This window comes from Hesperophylax consimilis, chromosome 2 (genome assembly GCF_061612785.1).
Source record: "Hesperophylax consimilis isolate HC1 chromosome 2, BYU_Hcon_1.0, whole genome shotgun sequence".
In the NCBI taxonomy this organism is placed as follows: Eukaryota; Metazoa; Arthropoda; class Insecta; order Trichoptera; family Limnephilidae; genus Hesperophylax; species Hesperophylax consimilis.
In genome coordinates, this window is record NC_142837.1 from 9354499 (window position 1) to 9376434 (window position 21936).

The 21936-nt window shown below is 34.7% G+C and overlaps 1 protein-coding gene across 1 annotated transcript in view; it reads right to left on the reverse strand.

Moving 5' to 3' along the window:
* Positions 1–17719: 17719 nt before the first annotated feature.
* Positions 17720–21936, reverse strand: part of Su(Tpl) (Suppressor of Triplolethal) — a 121155-nt gene continuing 116938 nt past the window's right edge. Inside the window, exon 12 of the mRNA XM_089641100.1 lies at positions 17720–21193. Coding sequence (XP_089497226.1) covers positions 20872–21193 — 322 coding nt within the window. The 3' untranslated portion in view covers positions 17720–20871. The remainder of the gene's footprint in view (positions 21194–21936) is intronic.

A 21936-nucleotide genomic window follows, 5' to 3' on the forward strand; every position in this document is an offset into this window, starting at 1 on the left:
GCACAGTGTGTCGAATCCCAATCTAGCTCCCCTTTATTCATTCCCATACTCCAAAATCACTTGTTCACAAGATACCAAACTTACAGAATTACAAAATACGTAATTTTAAAGGTAATTAAATAAGGAACAGTTTACAAAAATCGCATAATTTAAAAAAAATATTTACGTAGAAAGGCTTCAATTTTAATACTGAACAAATTAATACGTATTGGAGTGCGTTGATGTCTCTTTCACAACTTCTAAGGAATTATGATTTTTAAATAAGATATCATTAATACTACTTTGCATTTTAGGTCATTTTGAAGATTATTAAATACAAAAGTATTTAAAAAATAAAACGTATATAAACATTAATTTTCAAGCTTTTCGCATGAATAAGAAGAGATTAAATTTTTCTTTTCAATAAAAAATCTTCCCAATACTCCAATTTCAATTGAACAACATAAGATACTTATAGCCTTAAAACCTCCGTCATTGTGAAGGTAATTAAATATGAAAGTGTTTAAGAAAAAAAATTACTTAAAATATTATATAGGTAGGCAGTGTAGGCACCGCTTTAAGTACTTTACTAATATTATTCACGTTAGAATATTTTTGTCCTTTCAATAATTTACCCTTCTACTCCATTGTCGTTTTTGTGAACAAGTTAGCATGTTTCGAGTCTTACGTCATTTTAAAGGTAGTTTAAAAAGAAGGAGTTTTGTGTAATAATATATTTCTAATTATTTTTTACACTGGCAGGCATCAATTTAAATATTGTTTGTACCTACAAAAACTTAATTGTTTTAGTATAATATTTATACGATCAAAGACAGAGCTTGATTTGCCGTCAATGTTGCTTGTGTGGAATAAGGTATATTATTTTTTTAATTTTTTTGGCATATCGCGGCGATGATGAAAATAATTTGCCCACCATTGAAGCAGCATCTTTTTTACCAGAAGCCCGTAGAGATGCTTGAGCCACCATGGATATTTGTGTTTTGTTGGAGAACTGAAGGATTTTTTTCACTTCTTTTGCTTTGGTTTTTTCGCAACAATCCGCAAAAAGTTTTTTTGGGCGACCGCGTCTGGAAGCACTTGTAACGTTTCGTCGTATTGTAACTACAAGAAGGTATTGCACAATAAAAAATATCACTAAAATTAATGTCTTTGTTGAGTCAAACGGAATAATTATTCACAAATTTATGAGCACGTCTTCCACTTTTCTTCCAACGCATGTGAATTCCAATGGTCACTACACTAATCGAATGTTTAAGTGATTTCAAAATATCGTCAGTAGGATCTACAAAACCAAAATGTCGAATAACATGACGTAATATCTTGTTTGCTCGGTCTTCCTTCGGGTTTCGTAACCAAATATCGAATATCGTTCGGTTAGAAATTGATGGCTGTATCACTGGAATGTGAAGAAATGGCATGAAAACGCAAACAGATGCAGAAAAATTTCAGCCAAATGAAATAAAGATGAGTCAACCTTACGACTAATTTTTTTTAGAATCATAGAAATGCATAGAAATAAACTTTCAGACCATGTAAACTTTTGAAACCAGATAAATGAATAAATATTGCTTTATGTTATTTTTGATTAAATCTTACATGCAATCTGGAAAATATAAATGGTCTAACACGACGAAAAAAATTAATGCATACCTTGATTTGTTGCCTCCATTTCACAGAAAAATAATAAAATTTCACACAAATAAACCACAACCATTCAGCGCAGACGTTCAAAACAGACTGTTTATTGGGGTACAGCGCCGCGGCTCAAGTACAATGGACTTTAAATGTGATCAAACCTACCCCAAAGGCAATAAAAATAAAAATATTTTGCAGTTTTATCTACCTGGGATATTTAACAACTCAATGCTGAATATTTAAAAAATATTTGAAATACACCAATTTTGTATTAAAGGGGAGCTAGATTGGGATTCGGCACACCGTGCGGCGTCTTAATAATGTGCCCCAAGTATTTCACGTTCGAACATGTTTTTATTTTTGCCTCGTTAAGGTATACGGGGAGCATCTTACTTGTATCTTGACTTTTTCCGTGGTGGAACGCAATCAATTCCGTCTTCTTCGGGTTGTACATCATATTATGCTGTTTTCCATATTCTTCACAAGTGTTTAGGAGTAATCTTAAGAGGAAGGTAAATGCTAAATCACTATTTAGATTAATCTTTGCTACGAATCGGTATACATTATGAATACCAAAAAATATATTCTGCATAAATTGAAGCTTTTTCTTTCTTTATTATTGATCGGAATTAAAATAAAATTATTGGTTGCGTTACAAAAAATATAAACGTAAACCACTAATAATTTTGTTTTTTCTTGAGGTAACTAAGAACTCATATAAGAAACACCTTTAAAAAAATACCGTTTTATGGCTAAGATTATTTTTTATAATTATTATTGACTAACTTTTTTTCATTTATATAAAAATATTCAACAAATAAATAAAACTCACTTTGGCGCTTACGTCAAATATATCCAGACTCCGCTGGTCAAGCAATTGTCGCCTCTATTCGTGGTGATATAAGACGCAAACATTCTAGGATCTGTACAGAAGTCCGCGGAACGTGGCACGGAACGGAAGTCTGTCTGTGACAGTTTTTTCGACGGTTTTTTCTTGTCGGCATTATTTTGGTTACGAGTATTATTAGTTCTCAAACGGTGAGGGAGTTTTGTGTGATATTTTGTGATTATTGATCCAAGAAATAACAGGAATATGCCAATTGGGAATCCTCCTTTGATGGTCGATGCAATCAATGACAAACTAAAAAAAACACTCTCTCAACCAAAGAGTATGGATACTAGAGAGACAGCATGTGAAGTGTGCCCGCGCGCTCCAAGTGTGAATTTTGTGGAATTTTACGGAGACGGCTGACATTAGCTTTTACACCTCGGTCGCGTATTGAGCTCCTAGTAAAACGTTGATAAAACATAGAAAAATGGTCAACTGCGCCGTAAAATTGTGTAAAAGCAATTCTGTGAAGAAAATTAAGAAGAAAGACGGCCTTACCTTTCACATATAAGTATTTAAACACCGCTCAATTAGACATTTTATAGTTAATTTTTTGACGAGTTCATTTCAACTGCCATCAGCCAGCACGGACATCCCGGAATCACGCGGCGGACGAATGTCAATGGGCCGAATCAGTCAACTTATTTTATAATAATTAAAAATTACCAACAAACCTTTATTTTTTATTAATTATAACACACGTTTATAATGATTTGTCTTGTATGGTGACCTGATAAATCAACACATCGACGATTCAACACGAATTTTAAAAGTGGTATAAAGTCATGGAAAGTAATGAAACAAAAACTTTATTAACTGGGTTAAGTAGGTTAGGTTAGGTTTTTTTTTTCTTCGTTTTTAATGACTTTATAATGTACTTTTAAAATGTGTGTTGAATTGTCGATGTGTTGATCAGGGAACCGTCTGTATATATATATACACCTAGGTCGTACTTTAAATCCCAGTTTTGTGAACAATCGCGCATGTGCGCGCGTCGGTACGACGAGATGTGTGTCACTATTTTAGGTTTTTGATAAATAACTCTTAAAAGTTCACTTGTATCACATTTTATTTTGTTCCGGTGTAGATAAATATTCTAAGATATTCCGTGTTTTTTTATCGTATTTTTGGAACCATGGCTTGATGTTTATATTTATTCATTTTGTATCATGCCTATAAATTGTGTTTATAACATAATATTTTATTAATTATTTAAAATTGTTATTCATGTCTCCTGTACTTATCTTTAATTTGATTTTTTTTCTTCTTTTTTTGTTATCACTGTAAAACTGTAGAGTTTTTTTCTTATATTATTTACGACCACTCCTTTTCTTAAAGTCAAGCACCAGCTTCCATAGGGAAATAATAATGCACAAAATTGTACTATGCAAATCTGTTGATTAAATAAAATAATACTACCTAACTCTATATTATCAAGTTATTCGTAATCCGGAAATTTTTGTCTTTCTTTGAAAATAAATCTTTATATATGTATATATAAGAAATCTCGTGTCATGGTGTTTGTGGTCGCACTCCTCCGAAACGGCTCGACCGATTTTTATGAAATTTTGTATGTATATTTTTTAGGTATGAGAATAGGTCGTAAAGTATATTTCTTACCAATAGGTGATTATGTGTCCCTCCGGGTCAGCTAGTATATATATAGTTGATACACTGTAACACTGTAAAGTTATTAAATTTGACTTTTATGTCGTTTTTAGTGTTTTTATTAGAGTTTTTTCATCGAACTCTTTCAGCCAGATTTTTATTTTTGATTTGTATTCATGAAACTTTTTCAATATTTTTTTTTATCTGGAGGAAGGATGTTGTCAATTTTTGTTACAAAATAAATTAAGTTTCTTCATCGCAATATAGGTTTATAACTTGCAATGTTTTCTGTATTTTTGATTCGTCTAGTGTGATGGATAAGTTTTAAGTTTTTTCTTATATTATTAACGACAACTCCTTTCCTAAAAGTCAAGCACCAGTTTACATTAGAAAAGAATATAATAATGCACAAAATTGTACTCTGCAAATCTGTTGATTATTTAAAATAATTCTACCTAATACAAAAAAAAAATCTATTCAAACTGATAAATTGCGCAATATTAGCACCAAGGAATGGCGCTGCGAGTTTCAGCAAGTTCATAACATTAGTTTTTCACCCAATTGCACTTGCTATACATTCCCTGAAGATTGATTCCGATTTATTTGGACGCGCACTACACGATTCGATCATAATCTTGATTTAGCAAAAAAAGAGTTACGTGAAATCAGATTTAGGTAATTAACAATAACATGTATGGTACAATAAATAAATAAACAATATGTATGTCTTTTTTTACTTCCCTTTCTGCACTAGTTAATTTTATATTTTTACCACCATTCTTTGTTTGGCAAATAATGCGTAATGCGCTGTATGCCCAAAATGTGATAAAAAATTAAGGATGTTTTTTTAATAAAAAATAAATAAAATAATCTGCAGCCCGTTCACAGTTCGGCCCTTAACTCTGACCCACGGCCCCCTCCGCGCTCGCTTACCGCTCTTCCCCGTCTCTATCCCCCCCACAAGGGCGTTGACAATTATGGGAGCTTCATTGGTTTTGCGTATTATTTAATACATCTCGACAAATTATGCCGCTTCCATTGATCCTAGTTCCATGCTCTCAACCTACAACAACGCGTAAATTAACATATTCAGAAAAAATACCAGATCCGTGTGATGTTGTAGAAGTTACGCCTATAACGCAATCATCATCAATGGAGTTACAAAATGGCATAATTACAGACGATGTGTCATCAACAATAGTTACTGATTTCAACTCTATTGATATTGAAAATGTTATATCATTTGAGAAATTTTAGGTTTATGAATATGCTACATAAATTCACAATATTAGTATTTTTTGTTTTTCCAATTTTTTTACATTATAATAAAAGCAGGTATAAGTACATTTTTTTAAATACATGTATAGCTAATATGTTCTAATTAGTGGTAATAATACCTCCCTAGTTGAGAAATTATCGTGATTAGAGAGGGAGTACTATCACAAGTTGATATTACATTAAATATTTAATAGTTGCTACAATTAACATGCATGTAGAATTATATACTCATGCACTATTTTTAGAAAAAAGAACTTAAGAATTGTTCCTTGATAATTTCTAATACTGGATATTTGTTTGGTAATTTGATTGTTCTTCAAAAATTATTTTTAAATTGAATTTAAAAAATATATTAGCAACATAAATTTGATAAAAGTATTTAATTTTTTTTAAATAATATATGTAAGTGACATTTCAATGTAACGTATTATTAACAAATAGTTTATATGTATTAATAATGCATACAAATAAAATCAATAAAAAATATACAGTTATTATTAAACGTAATTATTATATTAATCACTAATATCCCCACAGTTTGAGTCCATCCGGCAGTCATAGCTCTGCCGCTGTTGTCAAAATAAGATTGATAGTAATCGTCCACCGGTTCAAAAGGTATAAGTAGGAATACGGAAGCATTGGCAAACGAGGAGGCCTGGTCGGGTGCTTCCTACGTATTGCAGGTACATAGTACGCAGCTACTGCAATTACTTGTCTCGTTCAAATAAGACGAAAAAATGTGCACATTTTATATTCTGTTGGAAGGGGTAGAAACCCAAATATGTTTGGCGTTTATATTCGCCTTAATCCCTTGATCGACGGAGCTAGAAGGATCATGTCGTCCGCGTAGCTTATATGATTCATACATATACTGTTAACACGACAGCCCGCTCTGATATCCAGGCGACTTGACAACTCGTCCATGTATGAAAACCTGTTGACTTTAAACTCTAAAAAAACTTATTATTTACCATTTTTCATTAAAAAACAAGAAACACCTAAAGAAATAAACATAATTATCCACTCTGTGAAAAATACAGAAAACCACAAATGCAATATGTTATGCACAAACATAGAAAGGAAGACCGATATTAATTACCTAGGCATAACAATAGACTAGCGTTTAAAATGGTCCCCACATATAAATATTCTGAACAACAGAATAAGGAAACTAACATATATATTTAGATGTTTAAGAGATATTTTAAACGAAAAATTACTTAGAACCACATACTTCGCTTTCTGTCAATCAATTATACAATACGGCATTATAGGCTGGGGCGGTACATATAAAAATCAAACTCAAACAATTTACATATCACAAAAACTAATAATAAAAACCATATTAAAAAAACCCTATTCATATTCGTCCGAACTTTTATTCAAACAATTTAAGGTCAGAAAATTAAATTCATTATACTTCTACCATGCAACATTACAAATTTATAAAAACTATATTCAAAATAAAATTGCACCCTTTAAAAATAACAGAAATCTTAGACAAACGTCAATACTTCCTACTCCTAAATGTAAAAAAACAATAGGACAGTTCAACCATGAATATCTCGGAGTTAAATTTTTTAACTCATTACCAGAAAAAATTAGAAACATGAATGCAAATATAAACGAATTCAAAAGCCACCTTAAAAAGTATTCCGAACAGTTGAACTGAATCGTACCAAATATAAACAAATATAACAACACCCCCATACACACAAGCCCTGCTTATTTATGGGGGTACATCGAATACTTATATTATGTAATTAATAACCTACTATATTGTGTAATTATATTATGTAATTGTTATATTATGTAATTCGTGTATATTTTTTTTACTAATAAAAAAAACTAAAAAAAAAAAAAAAAACATTAAATAGAATGGGGGACATACACCCTCCTTGCCTTACTCCTGACCGCAAATATATCGGCTGGGAGTATGTACTTGCCCACCGTACAACATTTTCCTGCTGGGAGTGCCATCGGGATAGTATGTTTATAAATAAGGTAGGTATATTCCTAGCTTTCAATTTATCCCATAATGTTTTATGACAGACCCTGTCGAAGGCTTTACTTAGGTCTAAGAAGCACCCGTATACGGTAGTTTTTCGTTTCTTGTAGAATTCTCTTATTTTCTTTGCAGTATATATTGCCATATTAGTGGATAAGGATAATCTACATGTAAATCCCATCTGGTTATCTTTAGACATTAGTTTATCATGTATCTCATTTAATATTCCCCTTTCAAATAATCTTACAGTTAATAACTAAGTATTTAATTTTAGTTACCTGTTCTAAATAAGGGCAATCACATGTTATCGCATTTGTCAGGGGGCAAGCACATATTTGATTTTCTGGGGTTCTTAAGGAAGGATTAATACTAAATTCAATGTATTTAGTTTTGGTCACATTCATTATTAGTGTAGGGTGAGTGGGTCAACAGTGAACCACACTTTTTTCCGAGTTGACCTGGGCCACCGAAATTTAACGTAGAACTGTCAAATAAATGTTGTTGTCTTCAGTATTTATTTGGATTTCTGGACCTCTTGTCTGTAGTCTAAGAAAACTGATGAAGTATTCGAGGGAATCATTTCTTGTTTCAAGAACTTTCCCAACATAATAAATTCTTGTTTTTTTCGTGTCAAACACTACCACAACAAATTCTCCTTCGCCGGGGGATCTCTCTAACGGTTCCATCATCATTTCTTCTGTCAGGTCTATCTCATCATTCTCCATCCAATTCATGTCAATGCTTGAATCTTGAATGCAGATTTCTGTTTCATCATCTGAACTGGATGCTAAAACGGCACGAATATTTTTTTTTTTTGGCATCCTTCCTCTTTTTGGCAGCTGATCGCTGTTGATTGATTTCGATTTTTTCAGGCGTATCTGTAGCAATCAAACTACGACCTAGTTGTCTAGGCTTTCTCATATTTTTCCGAGGGCCTGCCTTCATTGAATCGCGGAATTGTTCAGGACCAATAAAAGAAACAGACTCTGCTCTTGAAAGCCCAGAGGGTCCAGCTATTGAAAGGTCTTCGAAGTCTGCTGGTGATGTATCTTTTTCAATAACTAAGTTTGATGGTCGACCATCTGGTAATGTCTGGACAGGAACTGGGCGATCTGTCACTGTGCTCGGTAAAAAGTCATCATCCGTAAATATATTTCTGTCGAATGGATAAATTCCGGTTTTTTTAAAAGCATGCATAATATTTACTTGCGTCATGGCTCGTGGGAATGCATATCCCACCATTTCGCCGATCTCGTAGATAGTCAGTGGAATACCAGGATTTCTCAGCAGCCATGAATCTATTGCACTATTGTAGTAAGCTTTGAAGGGGCCAAAAACACCAACGTCCAAAGGCTGGAGCTTAGCAGACGTGTGCGGGTGTAATGTGATAATCGTTACTCCAGATGCTTTTGCCAGATCCAACGCCTCAATAGATAAATGAGATTCGTGATTATCAAATATCAAAATACTTGGATGCTGGGGTAAACTGCCAGAATGCTTGATGAAATGCTTTATCACCTCTACAAACAGGTCACTATTCATCCAACCTGTGGGAGTAGCCAGCCCCAATGTTCCAGGTGGTGTACCTTTGATCATTTTCGGTAAGAAGTTTTTTCTTGGGAATACCATAACAGGTGGCAAGGCCTGTCCACTTGCACTGATAATGCCACACGTAGTGACAAGTGTGCCCTTTTCACCACTCGTCACTTTTCCAAGATTTTTTTCCTTTTGGACCCAGAACTTTAACCGGGTTTTGTACGTTAGTGGTGGAAGTCTCGTCCAAGTTGAATATCCTGGTTCCATCAGCAAAAGCAGCAGGATTCCGCTTTAACGTTCTTTCCAGATAATCAGAAAACGTATCCACATTTGGTCTATTGAAAGCGGTAGCTCTAGCCAAACTACAGGCTTCAGGTTTACGGATAGATAGATCTTGATGTCGTTGGCGGAAGCCACGAAGCCAGTCGACGCCACCTAATTTGTTGGCATGCCAAGATGCCGGTACTTTTATGTCGTTCACTTTGGCCATCTGATAAGCTTATTTTCGGGATTCGTAGATTGAAAGTCCATAAAACAAAGAAGCACATTTCTTGATATACGCCTTTAGGGTCCGTTCTTGATCTTCGCTAAATATTCTACTAACGTCGTAATGTGGAACTAATCTTATGGGCTGCTCCGAAGTCTTCGACTTGAGCCAGTAGCGCCGAAAAGTTGGGTACGGGATGCCAGCAGCTTCTGCAGATTTGTGAAGACTATGCCCTTCTTTCATCATCTCCAAACCTTTTTTCATCTCTTTCTCCGTGTGTTTACCGATTTTCCTTGCATCTTTCTGCTTACGACCCATTCTGTTGACCAAAGAAAACACTTAAGTTGATCTAATTCTATGAATCCATATTATTTCAGAAGTCATGGACACAGTGAACCATGATGCCATGTTGAATTAACTAGCCAATATTTCTTAAACCTATAAGATATTGAAAATTGCTAGTAATAGGTAACAATTAAAACTAAATACTTAATATGAAAGCAGTAAAAAATCTCGCCCTGGCAACAAAATAATTTAGTAATGAAACAAAAACACTTACGTGAAAATGATGTTGTGCTTTGCAAAAATCAGATATTAACTTCTAAAACGTCTCGTCGCCTTTGCACACTGGAGCACACTAAATCAAATCTTGTCTGTTCCTGAGACGGCACTGCAATTGCAAGCACTAATTAACACTAACACTAACCTGCTGGTTCACTGTTAACCCACTGACCCTACATATTATTGTTTAACCATCTTTTAATCTTTTAGTTGTGCCCCTGTTTGCTTTTATGTATACATCATTCCAATTGCTTGATTTGAAGAGGAGAATCGTATCATCAGCGAAACTTACAGTTTTGGCATCTATTTGAAGATTACACAATTCATTTATGTATATTAAGAACAAGGTAGGATCTAAAACGCTTCCTTGAGGCACGCCGTAGCTAATTGGTAATTGATTGCTATTGGAGTTATTGATTTTCACACTTTGCTTTCGGTTTGACAGGTAATCGCTAATAATAGTAAGTTCATCAAGAATATATTAAGTTTTTGTAATAGTTTAGAGCAGTGTTTTCCAGCCTTCTTTATGCCATGCCCCACCGTAGTCTTTTCAAAAGTCAGATGCCCCACCGGAATTTTTTTTATGAAACAGAAGGTAAATTTTAAAATCATAATGTAATTTGTTTGTAAACATATGAACCTCTAACGAAAATGAATAAAACCTTTTCAAATTCATATATTAAAATGAAATTAAATTCAGTTACGCTTGCTTCAAAGAAATTTTATGTCCGGATCTAACTTAGTTAATTTCGGTCTTAGGTCCCCTCTATTAGTTATTTCCAATCGATTTAGTTTTTTAATGGGTAAATCGCTTATGGCGCTAAAACCACATTCCACCAAATAAGTTGAGGGAAAGGTTAATAATAATTTAAATAAGTAAATAAAGTCAAAGTTATTGCAACACGTTCTCACTCATTCTAAGGAAACTTTCTTCTTATTTTCTTACTGTGATTATTCATGGTCAAGCATAATCAGACACATGCACACTCATACTAAGGAAACCCGTCTCTTTTATCGTGTTCTTTCTGTAACTATCCTTATTCGCAGAAGTCAAGCTTAATGGCAAACATTAGCATTAAGGCAAAATCATTCTCATATTCTTACTGTAACTATTAATATTCACAAAGGACAAACTTAGTGACTCACATTCGCATTCACACTAAGGATAAACCGTTTTCATGTTCTTACTGTGATAATTCATGTTCACAGAAGTCGAAACATCAAAAAACTCATACTAAAAAAACAATTCTTGCTCTAATTATTCATGTTTATGGAAGTCAAATTTGACGATCCACATTATCACTCATATTAAGAATAAACCATTCTCATTTTATTAGTGTAACTATTCATGTTCACAAAAGTCAAGCTTAAAAAGACACATTCGCACTCATACTAAGCAAAATCCATTCTCATGTTCTTACTGTGATCATTCGAGTTCACTAATTTCCAGCTTAATGTTACAAATTCGCACTCATGCTTAGGAAAAATCATGTATCATGTTCTAATCGTAATTATATATTTTATTTTAGGAAAATTAACAGTTACTAGGTTGGTTTATACATGTGCAATTTACTTAACTGAGAAACCAATTATAGGTTTCCTCACTATACTTATACATTATGTAGGTATAAAACAATTAAGCAATACAACAACTACAGCTACATCCTGCATAGTTTCTATGATTTAAGATAATTATTGAAATTGTAACTGGTTTCATTTTATTTTAAGTACAATTTGGCGTATATTTCAATTTTGTACATCTCAGGCATTTTTTTGTATGACCGATGAGTATTCCCCTTCATATGTGGAATGCCTATGTGTCTCATCTCTGAAGCGTGGTGCCCCACCACTGAGGCGCTATGCCCCACCGGTGAGGCGTACGCCCCACCGTGGGAAACACTGGTTTAGAGTGAGAGATAGTATCAAATGCTTTGCACAGGTGTAAGAATATTGATATGAATTTTGAACCCTTGTCTAAGTTTTCATTTAGAAAATCGGTAACTGTTACCAGGGCTTCGGAGGTGCCTTTATTTTTCCTGAATCCAAACTGGTTGTGGGATAGTATGTTATTTTGTTCAAGGTATTCAATTAGCTGATTATTAATAGTTTTTTCAAAGACTTTAGATAGTGAATTTAGTAATGTAATTGGACGATAGTTAGTTATGTCCGCTCTAGAGCCTCCTTTATGTATTGGGATTATGATTCCGTGTAAGCGCAGGTTTCTTTCACCTGCGTCAAATCAAATCTATAAAAAGAAATATTCCGGCTAACGTCACAAAGATGTTGGTAAACTCCTACGTTGTATCACGACTCGACTATTGCAATGGCATATACGCAAGTCTCCCTAAAATATACACTGACAGACTTCAGTCAGTTTTCAATGCTGCAGCAAGGCTGATAACTGGTGTTCCCAAATATTCCCACATCTCACAACATTTGCGGAACCTTCATTGGCTTAAGTGCCCTGAGAGAATCCAATTCAAACTCTGCTGGATGGTTTTTAAAGCCGTACATGATATGGCGCCACCCTACTTGTCGGAACTCTGCATTCCAAACGATGTTAATGTTAGGCAAGCAACGCTTCGATCAGCATCTTCAACAGCCATAGGTAGACTTTCAGTACCTATGCGCAATCACAATACCAATTTTGGAGACCGAGCTTTTGCAGTAGCAGGCCCAACAGCTTGGAACAAACTCCCTTCATATTTGCGAAAGATCGACATCTCATCCGAGTTCAGAGCAAAACTAAAGACTCACCTTTTCAACTTGTCGTATCCAGAATGATGACCTTTTTTATTTTTTATTTATCAGTATTATTTCATTGCTCAGTCCAGGGGATTTTTCTACTTGAATTTTTTTTCACTGTTATTAACTGTTTATTACGCGTAAACAATTTATTTTTAAAAATATTTTATAACTGACACCACGGGCAGAAATCATAACAATGTAAATATAAATTAAATATGTATGTTAGTCGTAAATCTCTAGTTTAAGCCGTAGATGTAAGTCGTATTATAGCGGTATTGTGTAAATGCCCACTTGGTCATAAAAATATGTACCTATAACTTAAGTCATTAGTTAAAAGTCTTACGGCCGTTGTTCCCAAGTTTTCTAACGATAAATATCAGGCTCCGATCAGCCAAGTAATTTGTTCAGTAACGTTTGATTCGCATGTTTCCAAACATATTTAGTGTTGATTAACTTATGCGGCCCCTACCACTTTCATATACAATAAAATGTCATCAAAGAAAAAACTCTTTTTTAAAAAAAATTAATATTGAAGAATTAATTATTGTGTTTATTATTGATGCGTATAATTTTCATTAAGTAATGTAATACACAAACTGATTTTTCAAACCCACGTATGTAATATGTTAAAAATAAAGTGTTTGTTTGACTTTAATGCCACCGTTTCTTGGCGTCGCAAATATTTTTCACTTTGTCGATACTTTTTATAACTCATTTACTGAGGTAGGCTTAATCCAGTAGTTTGGCTTCCTTAAATTGGTTGATCGCTCAGTCGTCACCTTTCCATTGGAAATGGGTAGTTGTGCGTTTAAGCAGTGGTGAGCCAAAATTTCGGCTCAGCAGTTGATCAGTAGGATTGGAAACAACGGCCGTTAGTTTTAAATCACTCGACATTTATCTTAGTTATAAGTCTCTCTCTATCTATGAAACTTAGTTATAAACCAAAAGTAATTAAGTCTAAGTGATCAATGCATAAATTAAGTTGTTAAGCGCCCTTGAGGTGATTTTCTCACGAAAACGGCGCTATATATATAAATAATCATTATTATTTAGTTTATCGGGGAATCAGCCTTTTAGGATGCTTAGGTTAATAAGATTTGTTTAGGGAGTGGTTATTTCTGATACAAGTTTTTTAAGGCAATATTTGATATATCGTCCAAGCCAGTTTGATGACGAGTTTTTTAATGAGTTTATTATCAATCTAGTATCTTCATTTAAAATTTGTTTTAGACTAAAATGCAAGTTGTTAGGCAAATTTGTATTACAGTTTAGTGTACTGGAGTTATGATTTACATCGATATTTTTTGTGAGTTTTTCACCTATTTTTGAGAAGTATTTATTTGCATGAAACAATAATATCGGGATTACTAGAAAAACTAAATATTTTATCTTTTAGTTGTTTTAAGTCATTATTATCATTATTACAGTTTTTTATTTTCTGTTTGTAATATATCTCTTTAGCCTTTCTTATTATTCTGACCTTAATGCTTCGAAAAATGTATGAAAACAAAATAAGCATCGTTTGGGCTGATAAAACGTTAGGTTCCACTAATATTTTTCTATTTTATGCTCCGGCCTTCAACAGGTTAATTACAGTTTTAAAAATGTGCCACAGGGAGGTGAATTCACCCATACATTTAAACGCAGCCTAAAGGTTATTGGGAGTTTGTTACTGGAGAAATTACTTTTCATTCGTCCGGGCATTCACAAATGGTTTTTATTTGGTTGAAAGAATGAATAGATAGCTGATAAGTAAATTACTTTTCATTCGTCCGGTGAATTTCAAATGAACAAAGTTTTACTACATACATAATATTATAAAGCGATAAATCAAAGTCTTGGACACTTTTGGAAGGTATTATTAATGTTTTACATTTTTAAAATGGCGGGTGATATCAAGAGATCCGTATTCGTCAGAGATTGCGTCGAGAGGAGAGCGCCAACCAAGGGTGGCTAACCTAGCTACCCTTCCAGCCGGTCCAGTGTGGCCACCCGCAGCATATTAATGAATCTTCCCAGTGTGTCCGGGGTTTAGAGGTGTGCCTAATATAACGTTAACAGGTATGGATAACATAGTATCTTCAAATAATGGCATACCTGTTACTCTAGTACCGCATAACATAGTATTGAATAACTTCCCGTTATTTTATAAGTCGACTAGTCGACCGTTCTGACATGGAACGGTTAACTTGTAAAATAACTGAATAACTAAATAATTCGAATAACGAATAACGAACGGAACGGAATAACAAAATTATGAAATAATGTTAACTTCTTGGAACTTGAAAGTTCCAAGTTCTAAGAAGGTAAGAACGTAATTCGGGTAATTCCCAATCACCGAAGATATACGAAGTATTGTTTGATAATTTTCTTATTCTGTTCCTTTCGTTAGTGGCATTATTTACTTATTATATACTATTTTAAATGTCTCGGATTGATTTGTGGCTTTGAGAATAAATTCTGTAAAAAAATTAAAAAGTTTATGATTTTTTAATAGCCCTAAAAATATGTGATAAAAATATATGATAAAATATAGTTGGATTCATTGCCTAGATATCAATTTAATCAGTTTTGTGTGTCTACATATTCAAATTCGGCGGTAAGATATTTTTAATGTGGAATGAACTTTTTTCGCGCAGGAATGTCAAGCTATCAAGGAGAATATTTTTTATTTCTGTAATCGCTCCAGTTGTAAAAATATATTTTTTTATTTAAGGTTTTTATTCAAAATTAATTCAACAATTTTATGTACTCCATAATGTATATGCGACCTAACTGTCACTAGAAAAGTGCAAAGCAATAAAAATCATCAAATTATAAAAATTATTTATTTTATGCTCCTCTCCTGCCCTAATATGAATATAACATATTATAACATTTCATTATCGACTCAGCCGCTCGGCCCCAGCAACGAATAACGATGCCGTTCGTTATTTATTACGTATCTACAAGCTTATCCAAATTCTTGGAATACTATGTTATTAAATAACAGGTATGATATTATGTTATTGGGTTGGGGTGTTATTTGTTATATTAGGTATCGGAAAAGAACCGTTATTCACACCTCTACCGGGGTTGGTTCTTGCTTTTACAATATATTACGTAGGCATTCACAAATGGTTTTTATTTGGATGAAAGAATGAATAGATAGCTGATAAGTAAATTATTCTAATTGCTATAGTATACAAAGGGGCAAAACTCTACTAGCAGGGAACTTTTCTAAATTGGGCGGCCTATGGAAAATTATTTCCCTCGGGGCCTACTTCATCTTTGGGGATGCTGTGTAGAGGGTCTTTTGAGGAGAGGAAGGAGTGAACATGGGTCCTGAAGAGAAAAATCTTTCCATAACCGAGAGGTTGAACTCAAGAAGGAGTCGTAGAAACGACCCATTCTAGTGTGACTCGCACAAACAAAGAAATGTCAACCGTGTACAAATGTTGGGCGTGCTTTTAGCGCAGATATTCCTGCACCGTCCTCTTCCCCTCCCCACTCACTACCTTCACAACAAACCAAAATCAGGGATGCCATAGTCTCACTGGCTCCAGACGGTTGGGAGCAGTTGGGACTCTTGTGAAGTACTCACAAAAAAGTGCATGTAACTTATATAATTCAGGTTTACATTAATTAACTTCTTTTGCATGTCATTTTTGTATGTGAACACTGCACTAGAGTCCCAACTGCTCTAAGCCAGTAAGTCTGGCATTCGCGATTGGGGTATATTATGAGGTAAAAGGAGTGGGGAGGGGAAGAGAAAGGTTGGAAAGTACCTGGCTATTCAGATCTGGTCACCAAACATGACGAAGGTCATTTAAAGCTACTAATGGCCTTTCATAAGGGTAATTCTGTGAATATCTACCACTCTGGAATGTGTACTATTTTATATTTTACAACGAAATAACATTTATTTACTCACGCCGGGGTTTCCGTGGTACACTTTACACTGCCATATAGTGAAAGATAGTACGGCGGAATATATTTCAAGATGGTAAATGAAAACACAGCAAGTTCGTAAATGTAAGTTAAAACGCACTTTCAATGAAGTCACTGTATTTTTACTTACCATGAGCAGTGAAAGTGCAATAACAGTATAGTCTTTCTATAATAGGAAAGAGAAGTAATTTTAAATGATGACTCATGTAAAACGTAAGAAATTCAATACATACTTCGGGGGCTTAGGATCACAATGCCACAATCATATTTATTAGTGACACAAAGCTCTATCTCGTACATTCAGCCATTTAAGAGATACACTTGAGCACGAGTATTCCAATCTTTATTTGCATTTTATCTCAAAACTATGTTTTTGAAGCTAGGCCCCTGTGATCCTAAACCCCGACTAATTTGGGTAAGTACTGTATTTTTACTTACCACGGCAATATTGCTGTTAGTATTCTCATATCATAGTATTCTCGTGTCGTATAGTTCTACATTAGAGTAATAATGGAATAGCAAGAGTTTTGTAATTAGTATCTATTGAATTTGTTGGAAAATCAAAAAGATCATCCAATTTGATAAACGTAATTCTCTAGAACTAATAAAACAATGGTCTTCATTTTATTGAACCAAAGATAAAGCTGTTTCCTATGACACACACATAAAACTCATTAATTATGTTAATTTATTTAATCTTGAAAAGAAAATCTTGAAAAGAAATACTCCGAAGCCACATAATGGTGATGTTGCTAATTCTAATACATAATGCTATATATTCCCACAAAGTATATAAATATAAAACAAATAACTTCAAATGTGGGATCAATTGAATAACGAAATCTGCATAAAAATGAAGATGATTGGATATTACGTATTACATTCCTCTTCTACATTTTATAAAAATAAATATTTCTTAGATTTGAATACAAAATGTTGTGCATCTTGCGGCGATGGAGTTCATAAATAATAATATAATGATAAAACATATGGAGAATGGAAGGATAAAGAAGATAATGTACTAAAATAAAACGCAAGATTCTTTTTGCTGCATGCATATAAGTATAGAATTTTATTTTTTCATTTTGTTTTTTCTTTTCACATATTCTTAGATTACAATATTTAGGATTTTTACAGTGTCCCCGGCACAGACTGATCTCACTCTCTGGGGCTCGACCTGTTGTGTAACTCGGCCACTAAACTCTATCCCAAGTGGCGCACATACTATAAATGCGTTTATTGCGTGTTCATTAACACTCGTCGCTTCCTTTCAGAGGTGTCTCTCACCCACACACACGTGAGCATGTACAGTTCAATACATCGGTTTATCACATGTAAAGTTAGGGGAGTGCGTGGGGGAGCGAGAGCAGCCACGGGGAGGAAGGGCCATGTACCTGGTCATGAGCTCGGTGAGCCGTCGAGGGACAGTCCCCCTCTGACGAGCTCTGTCCAAACTTACAACTTATTGCATTTACTGATTCTGGACACGTCATTTTCTATCTTCAGCTAGTTTTCAATATAATTCAGGTTATTTCATTACTTCTACTTTGTCTATAGTAGAGTAAATAGAACGGAACGAGGTTTGCGGCACGCATTACAAACTTTTGATGTCTAAATAATCAATATAATATTAATATAATATCCAAAATGTCCAACCTCATTAGTAAGAATGCATATAAAATTCCATCTTATGTTCTAACAGCTTATGAATGACAACATAGACTTATACAAATTATAGGCAACTTAATTTCATTTAGGCACTAATTATTTGAAACATTTGTCTTAATTCTAACCTTCAATAGTTTTCTGGTATATATACTTATAATATGATGTGGTGGCTAGGATATAAAATATGAACATCATCAAAGTTAACAATACTCGAGATACAAGAATAAGTGAGAATAATGATTGCCTATAATTGGATAAATGAGAAGTAGCCATTATATAAAATATCTCTTCTCTTTAAAGATTGCCTGTTCACAGCATGTCCTATATATCATCTATGGAAATACTCCCTGTCGCACTCTATGTCGTCCGTGTATAAAATAACATTTCCTTAAGTAGACGAGACGAGACACAGAGTGCCGTGGCCACAGCACATGCCACGAGCCACTTGGGATACCGTATTTATTACAAACAAACAAATGTCAGTAACAACATACCTGAAAGTAAAGAATAACAGAACTACAATACGCAAACATAACTTTATGTACACTGTGCGATGACTTCCGTGGATGAAGATGCATTATACATATATAATATATATATACAAAATAGATAAAACAAAATAAATAATTGAATTACATAAATACATCATGTTTAATTTGTTTGTTTGCTGGCAAGTGCGCTCTTTGCGCCCACAGCGCCGTGCAGAACAATCGTGATGTTGTTCTTTCAATCAATGTTTTGTTTCCCAACATGAATATCCAACAACATTAAATGTATACAATTAAACATGTTTAAATAACAAAAACATTTGTCATGGTAGTTTCTTCATTGGCATGAAAGTAACAGGGTTAAATATGACTCGCAAAGACATTAAACTAATTTTTAATAATGATAAATAATGTTAAAACTATAAAGGTGACTCATCCATAAGGCCGTATTGGTACCGAGTGACGATGAGAGGTGATTTGTTGGCGGAGCACAGTGTACGCAATCGTCACAGGACCTGCGGGGCGGTGGTACATTATAACATAACACCCCCGCCCCGCACCGCAACATACATATACTCTAAATCTATATATTCCATCTTTTTTATCATTTCGTGTTTTATCGCTTTTTTTAATATTTTATCAAACAAACAAGTAAAGAAACAAATAAAAGTAATTATAATTGAATGTGAAGCAAACGAGGTCAAACGTCTTCCTAACAAACACCCTCTTTTCCTAGCCGTTAGACTAATTTTTCTTTGCTGCTTTCTCTTCTCTTCTCTTACACTACCTTACACAATACTTATATTATTTATTACAAAGCCTAAGTCAGTATTCATAGCGTAAGTCACACACAGCAGGACGCACACTACACACGCACACTGTTCCTCTGTGCCTCTCTCTCTCTCTCTCTCTCTCTGCTTCTGCTCCTGCTCCTGCTCTCTCTCTACCTCTCGCTACCACGGGGGAATCTGTTCGGGAGTACTTTCACAATATCATGGCGAGTAAATTGATCAAAAGGGATGACATCAAATATTAACTAAAGTCAAATCACAGATCAGAAGACACATTTTGAATTCATGTCTTGTTATAAAACAACATTTGTCTTTCTTCATTATATCTCTACGTTACTCCAATTACCAATGATATGGAACTCTTTAATTGATCGTGTCGGTCGTTCTAGAAACTACTGTCTGTCGGTCTGTCTGCTGAGGGTATCGGGACAAGCGCACAACAGACGTTGAACGGAATCTTTACAAATTTTATTTCCTACGTGTAAAATAAGTTATCTAAGTTGGACGCTTTTTGAGACGTTTATGACAGTGAGGTTTGGAAAAATGGCGCGGGGAGAAAAACATTATAGACTTTAACAACAATAAGAAATAGCATTTACAATGGACTAGCGGAGGGGTGGCCATCTGATGGCCTCTCCGCTTCCCTGGACTGACTGGCTAACCGGCCGGCCACCTGACCGCCTGGCCACGCAGCCCCCCTCCGGACGGGACAAGCAGGGGGGCCGGGCAGGCCGACAGCTACTGCTGAAACTATCATCGGATGGACAGAATGCACACATCATAAATCTACTAAACAAGCGCGCGAGGACCAACAAACACAGGAGAAATGGCTATATTATACAATCGCCTATTGGATGGAACTAGCTCCATTGACTGTGTTCACTGTGAATGTCTCCAACAGGAAGAATAACAATAAGAAAACGACCTATATAAGTATTGTTGAACAGAAGTCACTGTATCTAATATCACCGTATAAATTGATTGGCTCGGGTAATTGATCAAAAAAGAGCTCTAAATTATAACAAAAATATTGAAATAGAAGGATAGTCTACTGCATTTAAAAAATAAACAAACAAAAAATCAAAGAAAAATCTGGGCTTCTATAATTCAATTTGGCCGAAATATCTATGTATGTACATATGTAACTTTCTACAAGTTCCCTTCATTTACAGTAATAATATATATATATATATGTGGTGGTGGTAAGGCTGGAGACGCGGGAGGGCGGAAGGAGGCAGGGCGGGTCAGTGGAAACCGAGGCGGTCATAGTCCAGCACGAGACGCTTGATGTGTGCCAGCTTGAGGTGCAGGTACTTGAAGTGCGCCATGTCGCGCTGGTACGCCAGGTCGCCCTGCGTGCGCTGGTACTCCTTCACGATCTGGCGCTTGATGTCACGGTGCGTGGGCCCGCCCACTGCCTCCCCGCGCAGCCGCTCCTCCAGTCGCGTGAACACGCGCGTCACGGCATCCACGCGCGTGTGCAGCACGCGGTACTGCTCGTACTGCGCCGCAAACTCCGCCTTGTAGCGCCGCCGCTGTTCCCCGCTCAGGATCTCTGTGTACTCGCTGCAAACAACACAACCAATGTCATTTATTTGTGTTAGTCACATAGTCAGTAGGTTACACAGCCATACTATATTATTGTCATTTTCTTTTTATAATCAGTGCAATTTCACCTAGTTTGTTTATTTATTATAATGGTAGGTTTAGGTTTCCATGTCACACGTAATAATAGAGATTTATTTATTTATTCATTAATTAATTAATGGAATTACATTCAATATATTACAAAGTGACACGAGATTTGGAACAATGTACAATGCGAGAGTAAAGGATAGTATATAAAAGCAGAGACAAACAGGGAAAACATAAGAAAATAGAAGAGTCAAGTCAAGACCTTGCTAAAACTAAAGTGATAAAAAATATCCTCAATTGAATAGTGAGCGACAAAAAACATTCTGACTTATACCAAAAAAATCAAGGTCTTGACCATTCTACATATTCTGGACAATGGTGAATTATAGGCATAATTAGTCGAGTGTTGATTGAGGAAGAGCAGTCCTTTATTTCTGAGTCTACGAGAAGGTATATTGAATGTGATGAGTTCTAGTAATGTAGGTGAGTCAATAAAATTGTTGATAATTTTAAAGAAACAAATGAGATCAGATTTTTTCCGACGGTCTTCTAAAGGAAAAAGGTTAAGAATTTGTTCAATTTCATAATACGAGTAATTGCCTCTTTCTAATCTTAGCCTCCTAGCAATTCCTTTTGCAAAACCGATGTTGAATGGACTCAATAGCCAATATGAT